We start from the raw sequence: 22,966 nt of genomic DNA on the forward strand, positions 1-22,966 counted from the left end.
AAATCTCATGAATGATTCTCACAAACCCTCAAATGTTTGTCGATCAAGACATGTTGAATGCCCTGTTTTTTTTCGGCCATCAAAATCACTCTCACTAGTCAATTTTTAGGGTTATATATATATATATATATATAGTTGTCGGTCAAATCTCTACGTGGTTCATTAAGGTTGGTTAGGTGAAATTCCAACCCTAAATGTGTGTTCAGAAATAGAACTCGTAGATAACAAGTTTGAATAAAATTGCAGAGACGTATAGATTAGTAATTGGTGGTAGACATGCATTTTCACTTTCACAAGTAGTGGAAGAAGTGCACTCTACATATCTTCAATATTTTACTCACTTACATTCTAGATTTTCCATTCCATTCCATTATTCGTGAAAGTTACTTTGACACGAATAACCTCTCAACCGAGGTGGTTAAGATAGATAGATATATATATATATATATATATTAAGCATTTGAAAATACTTTAGGGGAACTTTTTGCATGGTGGTTTGTTTCTTCTTGGTCCGTAACTCAATTTTGGCATTCCACTTGGGCCCCTAGAAATGTTGAAAACTAAACTCCACTTGGGCCCTAAGTATGTTATCATGAGACTGTAATATGCCCCAGTCTTCCCAATGTCCAATTTCAATTTAGGCCCATGAAGTAAAATAATTGGTTTGGGCTTAACTACCCAAGGCCCTAAATTACAGACTGGGGGCATGAAGTTGGGCACTTAGGCCCTCCTACCCAAGGTCCAGACCTACAGTTAAAGCCCAAAGCCTAAAATTAGGGTAAATGCTCTACAAATGAAATTGAGCCAGGCCCAAGAAAAATTTGAGCTAAAAAAACACTTTTTTCTGTGAAGATTTTTTTTGCTGCCTTTTTTTTAATGACAGACAGAGGCTTCCGAGGAGAAGATTGCACACCGCCACAACGTACGCAGAGAAAACCCAGTCGCTTCAGAGACTCACAGCCACCAGAACCTCTTGACTGTCGAACCCCATCTCTCTCTGTTTATTTAAAGAATCCAGCTGCTCTCCTTTCTTTGACAACTAAGTGTCTTTACTTCAAAGTTAGGCCGTTTGGAATTTCGAATCTTCGATTTCGTACTCGGAGAGTCTCTCTTTCTTTCTATTTGTGGAATTTGATAAATGGGTAATTGGAAACACCGTCCTCAGCGCAGATTTTACCATCAAGAAAGGAAGCCTTGGCCGCCCCCTCCGTCATTCGACGACCGTGAACCCTTTCATTCAGGTATGAACAAAGAATACGTTTACAATAATAGATTTGAAGGGATCTGAACATATACATACAAATATATCTGTGTTGGTTCATAAAACTGATCTTGTCTGTTTTATGTGAATTGGGTATCGGTGGAATAGCCGGATTTTTGGATTTTGCTTGGGGAATTTTGGTTTTAATATCTTGTGAGGAATGGGTATTTGAACCCATCCCCTTAGTATAATCCGATGAGGATTAGCCACTTCAACTAGTGGTGCTCCTCAAATGTGGATTCGATGTTTCGGGTTGTTTTTTCTTTGTTTGGTTGCTGAGAAAATGCTGAAGTAGTTAGGAGATTAGGACCTGATATTTTGACCTCTGAAAAAGATTTTAATTTTGAATCTTCAGCTACGCTGTAGACAACAAAAGAAAGAATTAAGTAAAAATGGTTTCTGGGGAAAGGTTGCTAATTTGCTGAATATAGGTGTTTTTGGCTTACTATATTGGGAGATTGAAGTTGATTATTTTGAGCAAGAGTGTGGCATTTGCCCTTTTTACCAATAGAGGATATTATTACGATTAGTTGCGTCATGGTAGTTGGTAAAGCCTTACCCTCTGAAATAGGTGGGCTTAATGAGCTCATTAAATTGGGTAACATGTAGTTTTTGTCAGACTAGATCAACATTGATATGAATCTCGTCATGGCATTTCAATAAGGAGTTGCTTTCTTTACAAACTTGGATGGAACTTCAGGAATAATTCCTGGGTCTGACAACCATAGTGCAAAATATCAATGTAGTCTTCTATGACCATAATGTATTATGGTTAGACTGAGATAAAATTGATCCAGATTCATCTGTCACATAAAGCATTCCACCTTTCCATTTCAATGTTTCCATTAGGTGGCATAGCCTCATGATTGGCGGCAAAATATTAACTTGTAAATATCTCGTGGTCTTATTGAGCACATTTAATTTGGTTAACACTAGATTAATACTCATGATCTTTAGGACCCATGCACACATTTTTAGTGTCATACTGTCATTTTAAGGTAGTTGCCTTCTACTTGATTCCTCACTCAGATATAGGAGCTTCGTAATGGAAGTGTTGTGTCGTGAATTTCAAATTGGAACACATAAGCATGTTACGGACAATTATGAGTTGTTGATTATACAAGCGCTTGCTGCCATGCTGGTGCTTACTTGCCTTCCATTTATACTGTATTAGGAGCACACTTTTCAGAGCATAGAACTGTAAATTGATAGGATGGGTGGAAGACTTGTTCATATTTTTTGAGGAAACATGTTCCTTTATAAGAGAAATTTTTTGTTTCTTAGGCGTAACTCATATTCTAATGCTGCAAAATTCATGGTAATTATATTTTCTCGGTGCAATGCATGCAGAGCAACCACCCACGCTCACTTTCTTCTCAATTATCTCTCCCTGCTTTCTTTTGTTAGACGCGAAGGGGAAACATCATTAACCCCTTTAGCCCTCATGTACTGGTTCTACCCCTGCTCTGTCTTTCAAGACCCTAGAAGGAACTCTTTGCTCTCATTTCCATGAACAATGCCCTTTATTGAACCTGCTATTTTTTTGGTGGTTAGCGAGTTATTTGAGTGTAAACTCTTTGAACTTTTTTACCCCCGTGGTATGTGTTTTCTGCACTTCTGTTTAGTTTTTAAATTTTTTTCATATATGTATACCGTTTTATCTGGACTAACTGATTTTAGTTTTCTTTATTTTTGGTCCTCCTTGTGTGATCTACTCTTTTTTAAGCTACACCATTCGACTTGAATGGGTTTTGAATAACAAATTTTCCCTTCAGGTTCTGCACATGATGGTATACCCTTATGGGAAAAGAAATTCTGCTATGTAATTGGATCAGTACCTTGGCCGAAGGTTGTATATGCCAAGAAGTTCATGTTTTGCCACGGTAATGTACTCAATTGGGATGATTCTGGGAGCGAAGTGGCATTTCAAAATGCGAAAAAACGCTTTTGGGCTGAGATTAATGGGCTTCACTGTGACATTCCTCTGCCTGATCCTGATATTTATGTTGATCAGGTAAATTGGAATCCTGACATTGACCCTGCTCTGATTAAGGAGGTAGACCAAGCGTACTTTGCTCCGGATGAGTGTGGAAATGATGAGAAGTTAAGGCATAAAAACAAAAAGAGAAGGAATTTTGTTTCTGTTTCATCACTTCCATCAGATGGATGTGCCGGGAATTCAGGTCATGTCAGCAATCCTTGGGAACATTTAAACAATCTGCAGTCTAGTGGAGTGAAAGATGAGGAGCATGGCTTGAACCAATGGGTTAACAATGCCAGAGATTCTAGGAATCTGACTAATGCTGATAACCCTTGGGAGTGCAACTACACTCAAGATGTGAAGTCCAATACGTGGGGAGATATTGCTAATAACTCCTGGGCTTGTAATCAGTCAAAGGATTGGGGTAATGGTGCCAATCTTCAGGATTGCAGCTGGAATGGTGTTGGACGAGTGAAGGACAGAACATGGGGCAATTGTGGGGATGCTGTTAGAGGCTGGAGGCAACAGGAGTCGAGAAAGTTCGATAATGGTGACAATGCTCGTGAACACAGCTATAGTCAGAATGATGGAATGCAAAATCTTGGGGGATGGACAAATTATGGGGGCAATGCATGGAGCGGTGAACGATGGGACAGTTGTGGCAAGGAAGGAAACAATTTTGATTTTAGAAAAACTAATGGAAGCAGGGGAGGCTGGAACGACTGTAACCAGAAGAGGGAAGGCAACCATCAATACGTGAATACTTACAAAAGCTCAACTTTTCATGGGAATGATTATCAATCAGGTCGATACTGGAGGGGCAGAAAAGATAAGAAGAGGGTCAATTTTGCTTGAGCAGCTGATGATATAAAATAGGCAATGGATTGTTGATTCGCTAAATTATATTTCAGAGTTTGGTCAAGCCTCTTCGTAGTTTTTCACTTTTTGTGTGGAACCTGGTGATCTACTAATGCAGATTGCAGTTGCAGACAGACTGAGCTGTTTTTGTTCCTGTTGCATCTCCTCTCATGAGAAAAATAATTTTGTGTGTAGAAAGACATAAACCTCATAAAATGTGGGTCAGGCCCCAACTAACCGTACAAGAGGAAAGGGGGGTTTATAATTTATATATTTGTTTTGATTCATTAGGATATACAAGAAATTTGTCTCCCTGTTTTGCTCACAAGCACCAAGTTCTGTATGGTCAATGTAACTTGTGGTTCTTCCATTTCCCCTGTTTTTTGGGATATCTAATTCAGGAGATCATAAAACGATGTTGTTTGATTATATCTTGCATTTGTGATTGATTTGTCGGATGAAAAATGGCTAATTCCTTGGCAATCAAGAGAGTGATTGTGCATTACAGAAATCTACATAGAATTGCTCATGGAATAATATGTACAATCAATGCAATTTTAGCTTTTTTCCAGGTTATTTTGATAACCGAAAAGGAACAACTCGTTTCAACTCGGCCAATACTTTATACTTATTTTGGTCATTGAAAAAATATGGCTCATTTCAATTCGGCCACCACATTCTCACATTTTTGAACTCAGTCACTCACCCCTGAAAATTTTCAGGGATTGAACGCACTCTTTGAATTTAGTTAAACCAAGTAATTTGCCTTCTCTTATAGGGTTGGGACGGCTGGGACTAGGTCGGATTAGTTGATTATCGACCGATAAAACCGACCCAATCCCAACCCTATTCTCTCTTACATTGCATCTTCTATAATTCTACTGGATTAACTTAATTAATTTGCCTTCTCTTCTTATAGGGTTAGACTGGGTCGGGCTGGTTGATTATCGACCGAAAAAACCGAACCAATCCAGCCCTATTCTCTCTTACATTGCATCTTCTATAATTCTAGTGCCAATCCAAATAACATAACAAGTAGCAATTTCTTATAAACTCCTTGAATGCTCGTTAGATTTAAGCATACTGGTACGTGGTAATAATATTCATCTCTGCAAATGAAATTAATCCTAAGCTTCTACTTCCCTTTTTGGTCGATTTCGAGTCCGTGGAAGCTCAGGTTCCTGTGCTGCTGCCGCTGATTCTTCTTCTTCTTCAATCTCCACATCACCTTCTTCTCTCTCCCCTTCCTCTGCTTCCTTAATTGCCTCATTAATTGCAAGCTGTGCTCATCAAACAACCAAAGTCGAGAACTTTAATTTCTACAATTTTCAAATATGAAAGTAACCCAATTGTTAGATTGAAACGGATTGTATTTGTACCTCTTCAAGATAGTCTCTGTCGAGCCTATCAGCGATTCTTAAAGAAGTGAACACGGTGACAGCGAGGAGAGAAAGTGGCAGCGTAATCGCAAACACGTAGCTGCTGGTGCTGGGTGTTCCCGCACGGGTCACTACGGCAATTCCTCTCGGTTGTCTCCGGTTACCGGAGATTCTAATCGCCGGCGAGATCCGCACGTGCGGAGGCTTGAAGGTGGCACGCGTGGTTGTGGGTGGGTTAGAGAGTGCGAGAGGAGTTGAGTTGAAGATTAGGAGACTCGCCATGGGCTTTGGCCTTCGAGAGAGTGGATAGCGTTCGGTGTTATAGTTAGGTCTTCTTAAGGGCCTGTTCGGTTGGAGGACTAAAAAATCTAATTTTTTTGGACTGGTGTAAAGAAAATGACATTTTTTATGTACCAAAAATGGTTTTTTTTTTACATCTACCTATAAAAATATTTAAAAAATGCCCTAAAAATCCTTGCACATTTTTTCTGTAGTCAACAAAAATTTTAGCCACATCAAATGCAATTTTTTAAAAATAGTCACTTGAGTTCCATGGTTATTTTTTCACTACTAGGAAAATTCATCCAACTAATGTAATTCTAACATTAATTATTGTTTCTCTTTTTAGTAACAGAGAACGACACTATGGAAATTTATTATTTGGACATCTCCTACGAGACTAAATTCATGTCAGACTCGCATGTACATGATTTCATTATTGTTCCTCTTTCATTGATTCAATTATTATTTTTAATTAACATAAAAATGTAAAATACTACTAATAGAATTAGGAGTATCCATGGTTCGTTTTTGACATAAATTTAACCGACCGCTCGATTGGTTATTGGCTGTTTTGATAGTTTTTTTTTAATTTTTCAATTGATCCGCGCTAACATACATTTGACAATAACCAATCAAACGATTGATTAGGTTTGATAAAAAAAATTTTAACAACACTAAATAGAATTTAGACAATCTATTTGCTCACTCTTTGTTTTGTTGTAATAATAGAGTGCAATTTATCACTCCTTCAAATGTCAAGCAAATTTCACTCACTCTAGCAAAAAGTTGTGCATATTTATATAAAATATATATTAATTACTTTGAATGGAATATAATTTTATTTATTTTGTAATAAAACAAATTCGTTGATTATTGTTTAAAAAAAATATATTATGACATTGGAAAGTTTTTTTGTTTATTTTATTTTTCATATGATATTGTTGGACATTAGGGTCTGTTTGGTATCACTTTTGTTTCTTGTTTTTTGTTTTAGTTTTCAAAAAATAGAAAACAAAAAAAAAGTATTGTTTGCTTGTATTTTCTGTTTTGGTTTTATGACCAAAAATAGGTTTTCAAAACTTTTGAAAACAAAAAAAAAAGAGTTTTTAAAAGTTTTGGAAACAATTTTTTTTGTTTTTATTTTTTATTGTTTAAAAAATAAAATAAAAAACAAAAAACATAAGTGATACCAAACAGATGGATTCACTTTTTCCCTTTTACTGTTGCGAATTAATGAACAGATGGGGCGACTAAACGACAACCCTAAACCTATAAAACGACATATGTACTCTGCGTCATCTCTCTCGCTTTCTGCGTTTTTTCATGACAAAAACCCTAGTCCTCTAACACCGAACAAAAACATACCTAAAACTAGTCATCTGAGTTGCTCTCATCTATGCTCCGTTCTGGTAGCGATTTGGAAACAAGAGAGGGTTCGGTCGTTAAATGCTCTCTCTCTGCGACCCTTTTGCAGCATTTCTCTATTTCATGTCGTCTTCAATTTTACAGTATCCTTCTTCATGGTGGTCTCAAGCCCTAAATCTCGATTTATTTTTCACTATACCTTCTCCTCCTCCTGCTGTTTCTGCTAATTGTATCTCTCATAGCTATCATAAGAATTTGATATTTAATTATTCGGGTTTGCGAGCGAAGCAACATGAGTAATCCTAAGGTGATTTTCTATTCAAATTTTTTGGCTTAATTATCCTGGTTTGAATGCCTTTTGGTTATTGGTCCGCTAGATGGTTGTTTTTCTCAGAAAAATTTCTGGTTTGGGGTTAGTGAGTTATTATGGTTTTTGGTTGATGTTTTTTTTTTCCCTCTCTTTTTGATTGGCGGTCTTGATGCCTGAAACTTTATTCAGCTGAGCTTGCGTTAATTTCTGAATTATTGGTTTTGATTGATAATTTATTTTCGGGTGAATGCTGTACGAGTTTTGTGGATGAAAGAAGATTGGGCAGTTGCATAATTTTGTTGATTTTTTATTGTCAATTTGTGATTCTGAAGTTAATACTCAACAATTCATATTTTTTTGGTGTGGTTGTTGATTAGACTGTTAAATTGGTACCTCTGTTAGGTTTACATAAATTTGAAATTGAGTGTGTTTCTTGCGAGCTAGGCTGCCGGTGGATGGAAGAATGTGTACGGTTCTCCAAGGTGTTGGTTTTCTATTTTTATTTTTATTTTTCTAAACAACATAGCTGGAAGCCTTTTGCATATCCTTATACTTGAGCTGTTTGCGTGCGTGTGAAGATCACTAGTTCTTGTGGGTTTTTACATAAAATAGATTGGTGACATATGAACTGGGATGGCTATCAAATTTTATAGGTTTGAGCTTGCCAGCTATTGTGGATTCAACATGCTAGGGATTAGTAGAGTGCCATTGAGTTTACTTTGAATCTTGGAGAGCTAAAATTATTTGTTGGGATAAATTAGATGTTGAGTGTATAAAGTGGAGAGCTGTAGTCTGTTTTTTTCCTTTACTTCGTTGTTGCATTTTAATGCATGGCTTTTCTCTTGCACCAGCAGGTTTTGTTATTTGGGTCATTCACTGAAGATGAAACCAGGTCATGGCAGCAAAAGCCGTCATCTGGGAATGATGAAAAGCCACGGGAAAAGAAAGAACTGCAATTTGGTTCCTTAGATTTTGCTAGTGAAATATCTTCAAGTGATTTGAATTATGATTCAAAGAAGCAGCTGGTTCATGCCAATGGGGCTATTGATTTTGAACCCACAAAAGCACTTTTTGAAGATGGTAAAGTGAGTACTGAAGATTTAGAAAATGATCACTTACCTGGATTATTCGAAACTCTGAAACTAAACGGGAATGTTGATAGTTGCATCCACACATCTCTCATTGATGGCATAGGTGACAGGTTTGATTCAAATTCTTTGTCCCCTTCCCAGATTGAAAGCAGTGAACCTAATCATTCTCAAAGCTCGAAATTTCACGTTCTTGATGGTGAAAAGATGGAGGACAGTGATCACAATGGTACAATGGATGGTTCAAGAGTACCTTTGGCCAAAGGTATTCGGAAGGAGACTAATGGGCTTGATGCGGCTGTTAGAAGCTTACTACCTCATGGCTTAATAAACTCTGGCAATCTATGCTTTCTTAATGCTACATTGCAGGCTCTCTTATCCTGTACTCCTTTTGTTGAGCTCTTACAGGAAATTAGAGCTCATAACATCCCTAAGGTTGGTTCTTGTTATCCATTTATTCCAAGGCACATATTTATTTTGTTATCTCTAGCACATGGAATTGCTATTGAGGAAATTTAATATATTTCCAATTTGACTATTGTAAGCAAAGTTTAATGTAACAAACTGGTATATCTAACATGTGCCTTGTTGGACTCTAATTTTTAGGTTGGTTACCCGACGATAACAGCATTTGCAGATTTTATCTCTGACTTTAATGTCCCCAGTGGTTTAAGTTTAAAGAAGAAAGATATGGCCATTCTTGAGACTGGCAGGCCATTTAGCCCCTCTATGTTTGAAGTTGTGCTGAAAAGTTTTACCCCGGATGTGCCAAATAGCATGTCAGGCACGCCAAGGTTTGTTTTTTCCCCAAGATGAGCTTTTTATTTGTTATTATTGGATATTAAATCTCTAGGGTCTCTAGATAGTTTCAGGCTGGAGCAACTGCTCTGCAATTTGTAATTCCCTGATAAGGGAGGATGGTAAGATCTTTGTGGTTGATTTCATATCTTTGTCAAGGTAAATATTTTCAGAATGATGATAAGAAAAGAATGGGGACAGGGGTATATTTAAATGTGTCTGATACGATTCATACGGAATCACATTTTTTATGAGAGCTTCTGGCAGTTATACTCTTGAAGGGACTTGGATTTTTCTCCTATCACTGCTGTGTCCATGAGTATCATTTTATATTTTTCCATAGACAAGATCATCGTGGATGTGTGTGAGATATGGGGTGGTTCTGAGTTCTTGTTGATGATGATATTGAAGACTAATATCCATCAACGTGCCTCTGTATAAGCAAAGATTTTAATGCCTATTTCAAGTTAAACCGTTGAAGGTCTTAGATATTTCTTCTCGTTCTCTGATTGTTGTTACTACAAATTATTGCATATGCATGAGGATGGGAAGAGATAGACCCACTTATTTTTTAATGGCATGTGCGATACTTATATTTCATGAACTAGCAAGATTCGTCTACATATGGTAGGAATAATATTGGATGAAAATTTTAAGGACATAATTTACTTTCAACAGGGTGTTGCTTTATGTGAACTTTTGGGGTCGGGTTGGGCTGAGTTAACACTGTGTTGTTGGTATCTTAGTATCTGATGCTGTTATCCTTTATAGGCAGGAAGATGCCCAGGAGTTTCTGAGTTTTTTAATGGATCAGATGCATGATGAATTGCTTAAGCTTGATGGACAGTCCACCGGCATTTGGGGGTCCAAGTCATCTGTTGTTTCTTTGGCTGAAGATGATGAGTGGGAGACCGTTGGCCCAAAGAACAAGTCTGCAGTAACAAGAACTCAAAGCTTCATTCCAACTGAGCTGAGCGATATTTTTGGAGGACAATTGAGAAGTGTGGTGACGGCAAGAGGTGGGCAAAATGTTATTATTAGCTCAGTTAATAGTGCTTCAGTGTTTTGGTTATATTAGTTATACATATTCAGATTTGGTTGTACAAGACTTGATGGATTTATCTCATGCCCTTGTCCGGGTGGGATAATTAGTTTGCGTTATAATTGTTTTGTGTATGAACTTCCGTATTGTGCATGTATGTTCCTTGTGTTAGGGGTGAGGTTCTGAAGTTCTGCAGTGCAGCAATATGTCTTGGTCTGGTCAGGATTAATAACCCTCCATTCCCATTCTTCTGTGGAAACAGGAAACAAAGCTTCTGCTACTGTCCAACCCTATCTCTTGCTTCACCTTGATATTTATCCAGAAGGAGTTCGTACTATTGAAGATGCCCTTCATTTATTTTCTGCACCAGAAACCCTTGAAGGGTACCGAACATCAGTGACGGAAAAGGTATCCTTATTGTTTTACTTGATTATTTTAATCTTTATTTGCTGTCATTTTGTTGTGGTATACAGTCTCATTTTCCACAAGTGGTGGAGTGGCTTGGATATTATGGCTAATGAGTTGAAGCATGCTTTTTTACTTGAGATAATTCTGCAAAGTACAAGGATGGATTCTTCTCCAAGGCTCTCCTGAAACCTGCATAAATGTTACGTTGTCTTTTTGTGTTTAACACAATGATTGAAAAGAAAGTCATGTTATTCTTAATTCACTTTATTGTTCGTTTGAAAACTAAATTCTAGATGAGTGTCTGAAAGATCTTACAATCAGTGCCAAATTAACCTGATTTCGCTTCCTGCTCTCTTGAATTATACGGGTGCAGTAGGGTGGGTACTGCCTGTGAACTACTCCAATTTCCAAGTCCAGTTGATTATAGTCTTTCTCAAAGTGGGCGTTAGTCGCAATGGTTCTATTCGTGGCTTGCTGTTGCTCTTGGACCATGAATTACTGTTAGTGTTTTTTGGCTTCTGGATATTGATTTTGTTTGTGAGAATAAAACATGTGAAAACATGGAAGCAAAGCAACACTACCAAACTTCTCTTGCTATGCGCATTTTGAAGATAGAATATATGCTTCATACTTGTGGAAGTAGGAGTTTGTGACATGCAAATGCTTGCAGGCTGGTGTTGTTTCTGCCAGAAAATCTGTTAAGATTCAGAAGCTATCAAAAGTTATGATCCTGCACCTGAAGCGTTTTAGTTATGGAAGCCAAGGGAGCACCAAGTTGCATAAGCCTGTTCGCTTTCCTCTTGAGTTGATGTTGGGTCGGGAACTGCTTGTTTCTCCATCTACTGAGGTATCACTCTCAATTTACTCAACTTCTATAAGTTCTTTCATTGATGATGTATTGTAACTTATGCGTCTAAGTTTATGTGTACTCACTTGTGCTGCCTTTTGGGTCGTGAATACTGGAAATATGATAGTCTCATTATTTTTGGATGATCCATTTTGCCTGGCTTGACTTGCATCTTTCTCTCAACATCTTCTTGTGCCATTTTCTATCATAGGTGATGGTTGAATCATCCAAATTTTGCTCTTCCTTGTATCTGGGTTAGAGTTCTGCGGAACCGCCTTAGTGCCTTTCAAAACCTGCTACCCGAAAGTATATGAATGATTCTATGATTTAGATCCTCGAACATTTTTTTACTGTTGCTGTTAGTTTTCCATAAAAGATGAAAACTGTATGGAAGTTAATGCGCATTGTTTGTGCACAACATTGAAATTCTTAAATTATACGTACTGGATTTACCTTTTTCTTAAAAGATTTACAACAAACAGTAGTGTGATACATATATTCTTCTGGATCCAGACCGACAGAGGTAATCCTATTTTAACTATTTATTTGGAGTGCCATGGTCAAATCGAAAGTTTGGATGGCTCTCTCTTTTCATTTCTCTTGGTTTTAGGTTCCAATTTTCTCATCTACATGTAAAGATGTAATTTACATTTCAGGTGACTGCTGTTGACTGATCATTTGTTTTACGCCTTGTTTTTATAGGGCCGCAAATATGAACTTGTTGCCACAATAACCCACCATGGCGGAGAGCCCTCAAAGGGCCATTACACTACTGATGCCCGCTATCCTAATGGGCAGTGGCTACGATTTGATGATGCATCTGTTTCTGCTGTTGGAACCGGTAAGGTGTTGCATGACCAGGCTTATGTCCTCTTCTACAAGCAAGTGTAGAAGGTATCAGAGTTCTGTCTCTAATTAACACATCCGGAAAAATGCGAAGGTGTTTCCGGTTTATGGTTAAGGTTTGACTTGACTATCATCCTTCAGTAATGCCCTGTGACGACTCTTTGAGATGAATGTTTGAAGGAGCTTCTGTTTTGGGTTACTCTCTATACCACTAGCTACAGCTTTTTCCTTTTTCTGTTAGAGATCTAAGTTGCCACATACTGTGGTTTTATGGAAATGGGATGAGATGAGGACAGATGCTGTGTAACTTGAGAATGCTTTATATTAACATATATTTCTTTACGAAGTCATTCATATGGTATAGTTTTTATTACTTCTGATTCTGTGAGCTCGGACTTGACGCCTCCAATTTAGGTACATATTGAATGTTCAAATGATAAGTTTGTATGGTATGGTTTTCGTCTCTCAGTTATAAAAAAAAGTAGTATGAAGCCAAAAATTTTAGACCATATATATTAGACATTATGTTACAAGAGAATCAACTTGAGTGACCAACTTGAGCGCTTCTATATGAACATGTTTATTGGATTTAATTAATTGTGTGTGTATATTTGATTGGGATTAACTAATTAAGCACAAATTAACCACTAAACCATCTTTAAATTAATTTTGTGTTGTTTTTAATGGCAATTCCAATTCCAAGCCAGCTTGAGTGAGCCCCACACTTGGGATTACACCATGCCATTGCATGCTTTGTCTAATTGTCTCATTCACAGTTCTTTTTGTCTTTTTGTTAAATGTCCATTTCTTAATTAATCTAGTAAAATTAAAGTTAGAAGAACCCATAAAACTTGTGACTCAATTTATATATGTATGCTTTGTGGGTCCTTCTTTGGAATTTGTTTTGGACACATAATCCAAACACAATTTGATTAGGGTTTTGGGTTTGAAGTTTAGGAAAAACACAAACCAAAACGCATTGATAATGTCTGTCCACAAACAAACAAATTGTCTCTCCATCCTCACTAGTACATTGTTAAGACCAATACCCCAATTTTAAGACAAGATGTTACCTTTCAAAGCAAAAATGACAATTGTTGTCTTTTTTTTACCCACAACCTATGAACCTAATCAAAAAAATACTTAGACCCTCAATTTATGGCCATTATTTTACCCTCAATTAATGTGAATTATTATATGTTAAGGGGTCTTATATGTGTTTTTATAATTAATGATCGTCCCATATACCAAGTGGGATTAAGGATAAAAAGATGATCATAAATTGAGGATTTGTAATATTGCTCATGTATTTGCATATCATGTAACTATAGGTGTCCACTTTTGGAAATCCTAACAAGTTTCATACACCCAAAAACCAAAACTTTACATAAAACCAATAATAGTAGGAACTAAATTGATAAAATTGCATCTAATTAACTTAGGGTTTTGGAATAATTATTTGTTTTCAACCCCTTCAACAAGCTCTTGCTCCACTTTGATCACCTTTTGCTTTGGTTTGATCATATAATGAAGTGCATGTGGATTCAGTTGAAGCAATATCTAATAAATAAAAAATAATAATAATCCACCAAAGGCTGTTGTGTTAAAGGGCATGGAAGACATTTACCACAATTACAAATTTTGTCAGCACCATATGTAGATGTGCACCATGACTCATAAAAACTTTTGGCATTTTGTACACCAATATAGGTTAAATTGGAGCATCCCTTGAAGAAGCCAACAAAGAGAAATGCTTGCCATTATCAACACCATCACCACCACACAAAAGGGCACTACAAATCTACAATAGGATAATGGAAGGACAAATGTTTAAGGATAATTAGGCTAAGATGATGATAATATTGTTGTTGTAAGTTGTAACTTGTAAGTCATCACATCCAAGACTGAAAAAGTCCATGCCTAAAGTTAAATCTTCTATCTACTTTTGGACTTTTTCATTACCACTTTGTCTCTTTGTCCTAATGTGAGAAAGTCCCAAGTGAGTGATCTTTGGTTTTGCAAAAGAGAACAAATTGAGGTTTTGTTGGCACTTGTAAGACTTTCCCTTGCAATCCCCACTATCACCCACTAAGCAACAAACAATGGATGGTGGTGTTTTGTTTTGTTTTGTCAAGGCATGCTTGGAAAGAGCACATAACAAGCTTTGGCCTTTGGGAGACCTATTATTCCAATCCACTTCACATATTGACAAAAGAGGCTCCCAGGCTTAATAAGAGATGGGATGCCAACAAACCACTTCTACAGTTCTAGAGAGAGAAAGAAACAACATATTTGTCTTTGCGAGAGAAATATTGGGAGAGAGAGATCATGGCACTGTATTTCAAGAAATTCCATATTCCTCAATTCTCCAAAGGACAACATGACATATAGTGCCACAAACAACCTCTTCTTTTGTCGCCAACGTAGCCATGGAGAAGTCCTTCAAGACAACAACTTTAATCCCAACTTCTGCAACAAAACAATAGACCACATTCCCTGTACACCTCCTCCTAACCCACTTTGAAGAGATCAGGAGATTTGAGGTCCTCAAGCCTGCAGCTTTTCTTGGGGTTTTTGGTGGGTTTTCTGTCTACTTTAAAACCCAGTTAGGAATTTTATTTTGCTGCTTTGTATGATTGTTGATTCACGGGAGAAACAGGTGTTTTTACTCTGGTAATCCTCTGTCTCTGTCTCTGCTTCAAGATTTTTGTCATTTTTTACCTTGCCTAGATGGTTTTTCTTTTTTGTGGTTTGATTTTCCGTTTATAATTGTACGCTTTGTCTTGTTTGTTGAGGAAAGTTGGAAGTAGAGAACTGATAAAATACCAGTTGAGTATGCTTTGTGATCTCGATTGGATTGAAGATTTATCTGTTTGTGTATGATTATGCTTCATACTCTGTTCCTGAAATAATATTTGAAAGGCAAAAGTAGAATATTTGGATATCGGAATTCCGCTGAACTGAGCTTGTTCTGCTGAGTTTTGTTTCTCATATGAAAGCATTAAAAGTATAACTGTTGTTTTCAACTCCCTTCTCTGTATTCCAGTTGCCACTCATTGGTAACTTCTTTAAATTTCTGCATTATCAGACAAATGAAACTACTACTGCTAAATTCTTTCTGCTTTGTGGCTAGTTTAAAATCCATATATGTTTTGTTTGATTTGCTAGAAGATTTTAAACTTAGTCTGACTTTGTTAACAAAAACATAGAAATCTTTACTTGGCTTAGTTGGTCCTAGTTTATTTTCTTCTGAGAAATGAGTATCGTTACAGGAAACATTGTTATTACTTTTACTATAAGTAAATTGTGACAACCATCATCCATTTGACAGGTCTGCCATAGATCTCGTGGTAGTAGAGCCAAAAAATTCTTATATTCCTAATCTCGGCACGCCCAAGTTCAATTTATATGTTGGCAGCTATGGTTCAAGAGGAGGGAGAATCATCTGTAGCTTCGTTGCCACTTCAGTTTCTTTCCTATTTGACTCTCTCCCCTGGATTAGGATCGCCTTACCCTTGGCTGAAGGAGCTTAAATCTGAAGAAAGGGGTTTGTGTCTGATCCATCTTCTTGTCGCATGCGCTAACCATGTGGCTGCTGGTAGCATTGAAAACGCAAATATTGGCCTTGAGCATATCTCTCATCTTGCTTGTCCTAATGGTGACACAGTGCAGCGGATAGCTGCTTACTTCACCGAGGCTCTTGCAGACCGTATGCTTAAAGGTTGGCCAGGTCTGCACAGAGCCTTGAATTCCACAAAAATATCATCTGTCTCTGAAGAAATTCTTGCTCAAAGATTATTCTTTAAGCTTTGTCCCTTCTTAAAGATTTCTTACGTGATAACAAATCAGGCCATCATAGAAGCTATGGAAGGAGAGAAAATGGTTCATATTATTGATCTCTATTCATTTGAGCCTGCCCAGTGGCTTAATCTGCTTCAGATGTTAAGCGCACGGCCTGAAGGCCCACCTCATTTGAGAATCACAGGTATTCATGAGCAGAAAGAGGTGTTAGATAATATGGCTCTTTGCTTGACAAAAGAAGCTGAAAAATTAGACATCCCGTTCCAATTCAATCCTATAGTTGGCAAACTAGAGAATATTGATCTTGAAAGCTTGCGTAAGACTGGAGAAGCTCTTGCCGTCAGTTCTGTACTTCGGCTGCACTCTCTCTTGGCAAATGAAGATGAGGTACTTAGGAAAACTTCACCATTGGCATCAAAGAGTTCAAACCCCAATCAGTTGCAGAGAGCCTTGCAGATGGGCCATCGGACCTTGGGAGAGTGGCTTGAGAAAGATATGGTTCATGTGTATAGCCCGAGTCCAGATTCAGCACTGTCTCTAGCTACTTCCCCAAAAACGGGGAGCTTTTTAAGTGCGCTTTGGAGCCTTTCACCAAAACTGATGGTAGTAACTGAGCAGGAGTCAAACCATAATGGGTCTACTTTAATGGAGAGGGTCATGGAAGCATTGAACTTTTATGCCGCACTGTTTGATTGCTTGGAGTGTACTGAATCAAGAACATCATTAGAGCGTCAAAAGGTTGAGAAGATGCTTTTTGGACAAGAAATTAAGAATATCATCGCATGTGAAGGCGCCGAGAGGAAGGAGAGGCATGAGAAGCTTGAGAAATGGATTCAAAGGCTAGAATTGGCAGGCTTTGGAAGGGTGCCTTTCAGCTACTATGGTATTATGGAGGCAAGAAGGATGTTGCAGGGCCATCGCTATGATGGATATGATGTCAAGGAAGAGAATGGTTGTTTAGCGATGTGCTGGCAAGATAGACCACTCTTTTCAATTTCTGCCTGGAGATTTAGGAGGTATGATCAAGACTATTAACCATATCAGGATTGTTTTTATTTGCTTACCTTAATTGTTTTTCCCCCATCCCCCCTCCCTCCTCTCCCCCTCTCCAATCTCAGTGTGTATAAAGAAACATGAGTTTAACTTTGTGAGTGCATAGTGTTTGTGCAAAAAGGTTTGGAGTTTCTGTTGGCTTTAGATTTCATTTTTAGTAACAGAAAAAGCAGATGACATGATCAAACATATTTGAGTGGCAATGCCCACAAGACCTCTCCCAACACCCACCATTAATATTATGGGCCTCTTCTTTTGCCTGGACTCTTCAATGGATGCCTGTGTCCTTTGCAATCAAGTCTATAATTGTTTGAACTTAACAAATACACTAATGGGTTCCTCCATTCAATTGTAACACTGAAACCATAGCAAATAAAACAACAAACAGAGAACAAATTGGGGCAATACCCTGCCTGTCCTTGGCTGCGCCTGATGTATTGTAGTGTGATACATAAACATTGTATTCAACAATGGCATCTCCTGTATTCACATCATACCAAACCGTATGCGCCAAAGCATAGCCTCGAGCCAATCTAAACAACCCAGTACCCCCAACAATTGGCATTTCCCTCACATCCAAGAACACAGGATTCCTCCCAAGAACACTAAGGCTACTCCCCTTATACGTACCTTCCATGAACACTAAATTCAGCATCATCAGCAATGAAGAATCATTTTGTGAAGCCATAGCATAGATCCCTTGAGCTCTCCCTACAAACTTTGAAGTGGATTCTTGCTCTTCTGTTAGTGGATCATCAATCATTACTGTACTTCCAAAGCCACTTCTGGTTCCATCTGGGGCTGTGACAATGTTGACAGCAGTTGGGTTCTTCCCACTGGTTATGTCATGGAAGTAGAAATGGAGGTGGTTCATCTTCTCTTCACGCTTCGTTGCGATCAATTTCTCGGAGAAAACCCCATTGACAGCAACGAAAAGTGCTGAAAAAAGCACAAAATGGAAAGAGAAGAAAGTGTTAATGAGAATAGAAGACATTTTAGAGTTGATAGAGTTGTGAATGAGTTTAACTTCTTATAAGGTTAAATGGGTTTTGTTGATGCATTCTGAAGAAATCATCATGTCTCACCTGCCCAATCTTGGTGGGTCATATTGACAAAAACTTTATGTATCGTCCAAGGGATCCTAAGATCAGCTGCTAAGTTGCTATCTTACTCTAATTATGATTTTCTAATAGAAAAATATATATTATTGAGAAGGATACTTAACCATTAAAGGTACTCGATCGTTGTACAAACAATTTCATCTGAACAAACAAGGAATCAATCTCTCTCACTTCTAATCAGTAAGAACAGCAAAGAGAAGCTCATTCCAAGTGTCTGGAATTCCTGCAAGACACCAAAGTGTGCAGTCTGCTAGTCCATGCCATGGAAGCCATTGTAGGAACTTGGAAGTGCATCTTTACCATGCTGCGGCAGATTGTCATGTCAAGCAAATGTACTGGTTTCTTAATCCCACTTAACACCTCCTTAATCACCTTTGACACAGGCAGAGGCCCTCCCCGGTGCGTTGATCTGCTTACCGGGTGCTTATCCAACGCACAGTTTCTCACTACTGGATGATCCCAGTCCTCAACGCTAATCACACACAAAAAAATTATATTTTTTTTGTTTTGTTTCAAATTAGTTACAAAGCAATGAAGAACACAACACAATTAACATACCTGTAATCCCGTGAAAGACTATTTTAGTTTAGCTGTATCAACATCTGAATCAACCCAATTACCCCATGAAGTCAAGGCTTTATGAAATGCTTCCATTCTGTCCATGTCCTTTAGTACCTTCTCACCATATTGTACAATTACATAATCCCATCTAAACATTCCGAAAATAGATCATATCATCGTAATGTCAATACTAATCATAGAATTAAAGCTGTGTTTTATAAGCTCTTAGGGTTTCTTAGGGCTGCTACAGTACCACCAAAGCCAAGTATTGAAGATCAATAAATCCATATCTTTCCATATATTGCCATTGCGAAGAGAATCAAGCTTCAGAATACGACTGATTTTTTCTGGTATGTCTACTGAGTAAACTGAATGAAATATACTTACAGATAGGTAATAGTCCTGCACAATATGAAACCAATTAAGCACTCCATGATACACAAAAATTATGGCCCATACAAATATTGAAAGAAGGATTGCAATACAATATCAGCAGCTAATAATGAAGTGTAAGAGTGCTTATATTGATAAATAAACAAAGAGAAGGCATAGGCAAATGACACAATGAAGAGGAAGGAAAAGGTATACTCACGCGAACCAATAAGAAGAGAGACATTACTCGAACTTAAAGGATTCCACTAGTTTGAACTATCAAAAATTTAAGAAAACTACTATAATAAGCTTTAATTCAAACAATCAATCCCACTGTCAGTTATAAGTTAAACCACTGTCATTAAACACATAATGAGCAAAAACTCTAAACTGCATTGCCTCCAGACATAACCGACGATTTGAAGGGTCAGAAAAACTGAGAATGTGTATCAGCAGGACAAAATGCTACACAGCTATATGATGCTTTTCAGCATACTCACACTAAAAATAAGAAAACAAAGAAAAAAAAACATTCTGGAAAGTATTCATAACCTCCCACGAAAGCCCAGTAGACAACTACCCACATAAATAGCTCTAATCACTTCAAAGACATGTAAGAAACTAAGAGCAATAGTATTAGAGAACACCAAGGCAAGCCCGCTCTCATGAATTTTTATAAACACCTTCAGACTCATAGATTTATTGACTTCCATTAGCATTATCCAACTTGGAAAGATTGCACTCCTCGGTTGCTTGATGCTGATATGATTACAATTTACCCTGTATTAAAAGGTTTATTCACATGCACCAATTAAAAGAAAGACATTACTCGATCTTTCACCATGCATGGAAATGATATAAAGGATTCCTATAATTTGAAATAGCAAATCATGTAGAAAAAAATAATATGCTTCAACTTAAACAATAAGTAGCAGAAAATATCTTGCTGTTGCATATAAGTTCTCAGAAAAAGGAAATCAATCTATCAATGAATAGTGAAAAACAAAGCACATTGCCTCCTAACATGACAAGGATTTTAAAGGTAATGCTGTGATTGGAGGACATTAGTCAGAAACTTCAAAATAAATAGTAACATTGAAAGAGTTCTATAAGTTTTTAGTGAAAAGGGAACAAAAGCGGTAGAAGCTAGAAAATTGTTACAAATATTAGTAGTTGCTAATACTGTTTGATCAGAATATTAATTAGTTATTTGTAAACATAACAATTCATTTCAAAAAGAAACGAATAGCTACTGAAATCCAAGGAAGCAAAATAGACATAAAGGAAGAGCAATAACTAGACAAGTTCTGAAGAATCACCTGACCACTCACTTGAGAAATATGTCTCATCCATGAATCAAAGATCAAGTTAAAGTAGCCAAAGAAGTTCCTTGGAAACTGATTTGTCATATGCATCATTAGTTAACAAATTCACAACCATCTCTGCAGTAGATGCATCTCCAGAGAACCCCTTATCAACCATTTCTCGAAGAAGCTGCATCGCCAAAGAAGTGTTGTTGTTTCGGAATAATCCTCGAATGATTATATTGTAAGTACCGCCATCTGGAGAGCTAGCAGTACCTTCCATTTCTCTGATGAGCTCATATGCTTCACCTAAGTGCCCTTCTTTACAAAGGCCATTGTTCAAGATATTATACGTCTTTATATCAAGATTTAGGCCATTGATACACAAGCTTGAAAACAAGTTCCTTCCAATATTAAGCTTCCCACCCTTACTTAAACCATCAATGATGGTGCTATAAGTTAAAATATCCAATTCCAACCCACTTCCTTGCATTGCTTTAAACAAAGCCAATGCCTCATCAAGATACCCATGCTTGCATAAACCATCCAATAGAGTCGAGTAAGTTATCAAGTCTGGAGTATGACCGCATGCACACATCTCCTTAAGAAGATTTTTTGCCGCTTGAACTTTGCCTACCTTGCACAATGCACTTATAAGGGTATTGTATGTAACAGTGTCAGCAGACAGCCCTTTGGAATTCATATCACTAAAAAATCCCATTGCTTTCTCTATACGTTTACTCTTACAACATCCATTGATTAAGATATTATAACTAATAACATTAAGTCAAAAACCACTCTTAGCAATCATATCAAACACTTTCAATGCCTTATCAATTCGGCCTACTAGACAATATCTGTCCATCAATGCATTAAACGTGACCACATTAGGGTCCACCCGACTTCAATCATCTTCTCAAATACACATTCAGCCTCTAAAATGTTCCCTTCTTTACAAACCATATCAATGATAATATTGAAAGTGATGACATCTGGTGTGATACTCCTTGCAATCATTTCATTCCATAACCTTGTAGTCTCCATCCATTGGCCTGAATTGCATGCACCTTGAATTAAGGAGCTATAAGTGACCACATTTGGTGTAACACCTTCATCCATCATTTCCAAATACATATTGAAAGCATTGTCAAATTGCATGTCCTTGCATAGGCCGTCAATGACTGTATTATATGTCACCGCATTTGGTTTACAACCTCTATTTTCCATTTTGTGGAGTAAGTGGACTGAGACGTGAGTATATCCTACTTCACAAAAACAATTTATCAAACTGTGTTGGCTTGATAACCATTATCCACCATCTCATTAAAAAATCTGACAGCATGTTCTACTTTACCCTCGGAACACAATCCTTGATCCCTTCATGAGGGTGTTGAATGTTACGGTATCAGGTTGGTGACCAAGTTTCAGGATTTTCCCCATAAGAGAAAACCCAAAATCCACACGCCTCAAACAACAAAGGCAGTTCATCAATATACTAAAAGCTTGACACCAAACAGCTCTATAGATTTAGCCAGTGAAATCACGGCTGACTAGTGATTCATTTTCACGATTGAACCCAACAATCGATTAAATTCGAGTGTATAAGGTGGAGGGTGCATGAGAACCATCCGATTAAAGCAGTTAACAGCATCATCGATGCCATTGAATTCGCAATTGCTGTTTTTTATTGAAGAGTTGGAGGTATGAAAAGAGGCCGATCTGAGAGATGTACGAAGTGAGGCGTAATTCAGAGAATCCATACCTTGAAGAAGAAAACGAAAAGCAGACATAGCGAACACAGAAGCTCTTCTTCTCTTCAGTTCTACTGTGCGAAAGTCGAAAGAGGAACGTCTATTCGGCTTATAATAATCCAAATTTTATTTACGCACAAGATTTGTTACTTTTACATCATTTTTATTAATTTTTTTATTTACATATATATTCCTATATGAAATACTTAATGTGTCTTTAAATGAAAAATAAATAAATAAATGTATAAACATGTTGAATGGGAAAATTATAAGTCTACACGTAACCTAAAAACTGTTTCAATTCAATTGTGAAGAAAATAATTGGGATACTGCAAAATAATAGTCACTGCATAGAGGTATTTTTTTTTTTTTTAGGGATTTCAATACAGTAGTTCTTCTGGTGAGTAAGGTTATCCACAGCAGAAGCTCTTAACAAAAACTCTAAATTTATAGTAAAAGTACAATTTTCATAGATTTACAGTTTCTTTAACAATATCACCACACAACAGAACCTCTAAATGATACGCTTAATCATTTA

General features: G+C 37.3%; 6 protein-coding genes across 13 annotated transcripts; 3 read left to right on the plus strand and 3 right to left on the minus strand.

Moving 5' to 3' along the window:
- Positions 1-872: 872 nt before the first annotated feature.
- LOC120006198 lies at positions 873-4,531 on the plus strand. Its single transcript, XM_038856142.1, has 2 exons — positions 873-1,241; positions 3,037-4,531. The coding sequence occupies exons 1-2, from the start codon at positions 1,139-1,141 to the stop codon at positions 4,095-4,097; spliced, it is 1,164 nt and encodes a 387-aa protein (XP_038712070.1). The 5' UTR covers positions 873-1,138; the 3' UTR covers positions 4,098-4,531.
- A 539-nt stretch (positions 4,532-5,070) lies between these two features.
- On the minus strand, positions 5,071-5,795 carry LOC120006199. The gene is made up of 2 exons (XM_038856143.1): positions 5,480-5,795; positions 5,071-5,380 (listed from the first exon to the last, which is right to left on the minus strand). Exons 1-2 carry the CDS (start codon positions 5,759-5,761, stop codon positions 5,228-5,230), a joined length of 435 nt encoding a protein of 144 aa, XP_038712071.1. The 5' UTR covers positions 5,762-5,795; the 3' UTR covers positions 5,071-5,227.
- Positions 5,796-7,057: 1,262 nt separating this feature from the next.
- On the plus strand, positions 7,058-12,853 carry LOC120006118 (ubiquitin carboxyl-terminal hydrolase 24-like). Of its 3 annotated transcripts, none has more exons than XM_038856015.1 (7): positions 7,058-7,433; positions 8,288-8,959; positions 9,131-9,336; positions 10,094-10,341; positions 10,627-10,772; positions 11,443-11,619; positions 12,322-12,853. In XM_038856015.1, the coding sequence occupies exons 1-7, from the start codon at positions 7,419-7,421 to the stop codon at positions 12,508-12,510; spliced, it is 1,653 nt and encodes a 550-aa protein (XP_038711943.1). In that variant the 5' UTR covers positions 7,058-7,418; the 3' UTR covers positions 12,511-12,853. The 3 variants fall into 3 exon arrangements, with proteins under 3 accessions (XP_038711943.1, XP_038711945.1, XP_038711944.1); XM_038856017.1 differs by having other exon boundaries at positions 7,059-7,433; positions 9,131-9,318; XM_038856016.1 differs by having other exon boundaries at positions 7,059-7,433; positions 8,291-8,959.
- Positions 12,854-14,634: 1,781 nt separating this feature from the next.
- Positions 14,635-17,450, plus strand: LOC120005545 (scarecrow-like protein 3). 2 transcript variants are annotated; one of them, XM_038855232.1, is made up of 2 exons: positions 14,635-15,042; positions 15,797-17,450. In XM_038855232.1, the coding sequence occupies exon 2, from the start codon at positions 15,874-15,876 to the stop codon at positions 17,299-17,301; it is 1,428 nt and encodes a 475-aa protein (XP_038711160.1). In that variant the 5' UTR covers positions 14,635-15,042; positions 15,797-15,873; the 3' UTR covers positions 17,302-17,450. The 2 variants fall into 2 exon arrangements, with proteins under 2 accessions (XP_038711160.1, XP_038711159.1); XM_038855231.1 differs by having other exon boundaries at positions 14,636-15,138.
- Positions 17,451-17,606: 156 nt separating this feature from the next.
- On the minus strand, positions 17,607-21,472 carry LOC120005546 (dirigent protein 22-like). 5 transcript variants are annotated; one of them, XM_038855235.1, is made up of 3 exons: positions 18,999-20,159; positions 18,405-18,912; positions 17,607-18,258 (listed from the first exon to the last, which is right to left on the minus strand). In XM_038855235.1, the coding sequence occupies exons 2-3, from the start codon at positions 18,424-18,426 to the stop codon at positions 17,648-17,650; spliced, it is 633 nt and encodes a 210-aa protein (XP_038711163.1). In that variant the 5' UTR covers positions 18,427-18,912; positions 18,999-20,159; the 3' UTR covers positions 17,607-17,647. The 5 variants fall into 5 exon arrangements, 3 of the variants coding, with proteins under 3 accessions (XP_038711163.1, XP_038711162.1, XP_038711161.1); XM_038855234.1 differs by having other exon boundaries at positions 18,545-18,912; positions 18,999-20,155; XR_005469828.1 differs by lacking the exon at positions 17,607-18,258 and adding an exon at positions 20,693-21,472 and having other exon boundaries at positions 18,502-18,912; positions 18,999-19,403.
- LOC120005906 (protein trichome birefringence-like 37) lies at positions 18,642-20,086 on the minus strand. The gene is made up of 4 exons (XM_038855793.1): positions 19,926-20,086; positions 19,389-19,403; positions 19,018-19,149; positions 18,642-18,912 (listed from the first exon to the last, which is right to left on the minus strand). Exons 1-4 carry the CDS (start codon positions 20,084-20,086, stop codon positions 18,642-18,644), a joined length of 579 nt encoding a protein of 192 aa, XP_038711721.1.
- Positions 21,473-22,966: the final 1,494 nt, after the last annotated feature.

Source organism: Tripterygium wilfordii, chromosome 9, assembly GCF_013401445.1.
Source record: "Tripterygium wilfordii isolate XIE 37 chromosome 9, ASM1340144v1, whole genome shotgun sequence".
Taxonomy (NCBI): domain Eukaryota; kingdom Viridiplantae; phylum Streptophyta; class Magnoliopsida; order Celastrales; family Celastraceae; genus Tripterygium; species Tripterygium wilfordii.

Coding starts and splice junctions, on each gene's coding strand:
- LOC120005906 (XM_038855793.1), bottom strand. CDS start 20,086: ATGGAAGTCAATAAATCTATGAGTCTGAAGGTGTTTATAAAAATTCAT. Junction 18,913..19,017: donor GATACAGCTAAACTAAAATA/GTCTTTCACGGG, acceptor GTGTGTGATTAG/CGTTGAGGACTGGGATCATC.
- LOC120006199 (XM_038856143.1), bottom strand. CDS start 5,761: ATGGCGAGTCTCCTAATCTTCAACTCAACTCCTCTCGCACTCTCTAAC. Junction 5,381..5,479: donor ACAGAGACTATCTTGAAGAG/GTACAAATACAA, acceptor TGATGAGCACAG/CTTGCAATTAATGAGGCAAT.
- LOC120006118 (XM_038856015.1), top strand. Junction 9,337..10,093: donor AGGTTTGTTTTTTCCCCAAG/ATGAGCTTTTTA, acceptor TATCCTTTATAG/GCAGGAAGATGCCCAGGAGT. Junction 10,773..11,442: donor GAACATCAGTGACGGAAAAG/GTATCCTTATTG, acceptor AAATGCTTGCAG/GCTGGTGTTGTTTCTGCCAG.
- LOC120005546 (XM_038855233.1), bottom strand. CDS start 18,313: ATGTCTTCTATTCTCATTAACACTTTCTTCTCTTTCCATTTTGTGCTT.
- LOC120006198 (XM_038856142.1), top strand. CDS start 1,139: ATGGGTAATTGGAAACACCGTCCTCAGCGCAGATTTTACCATCAAGAA. Junction 1,242..3,036: donor CCGTGAACCCTTTCATTCAG/GTATGAACAAAG, acceptor TTTTCCCTTCAG/GTTCTGCACATGATGGTATA.
- LOC120005545 (XM_038855232.1), top strand. CDS start 15,874: ATGTTGGCAGCTATGGTTCAAGAGGAGGGAGAATCATCTGTAGCTTCG.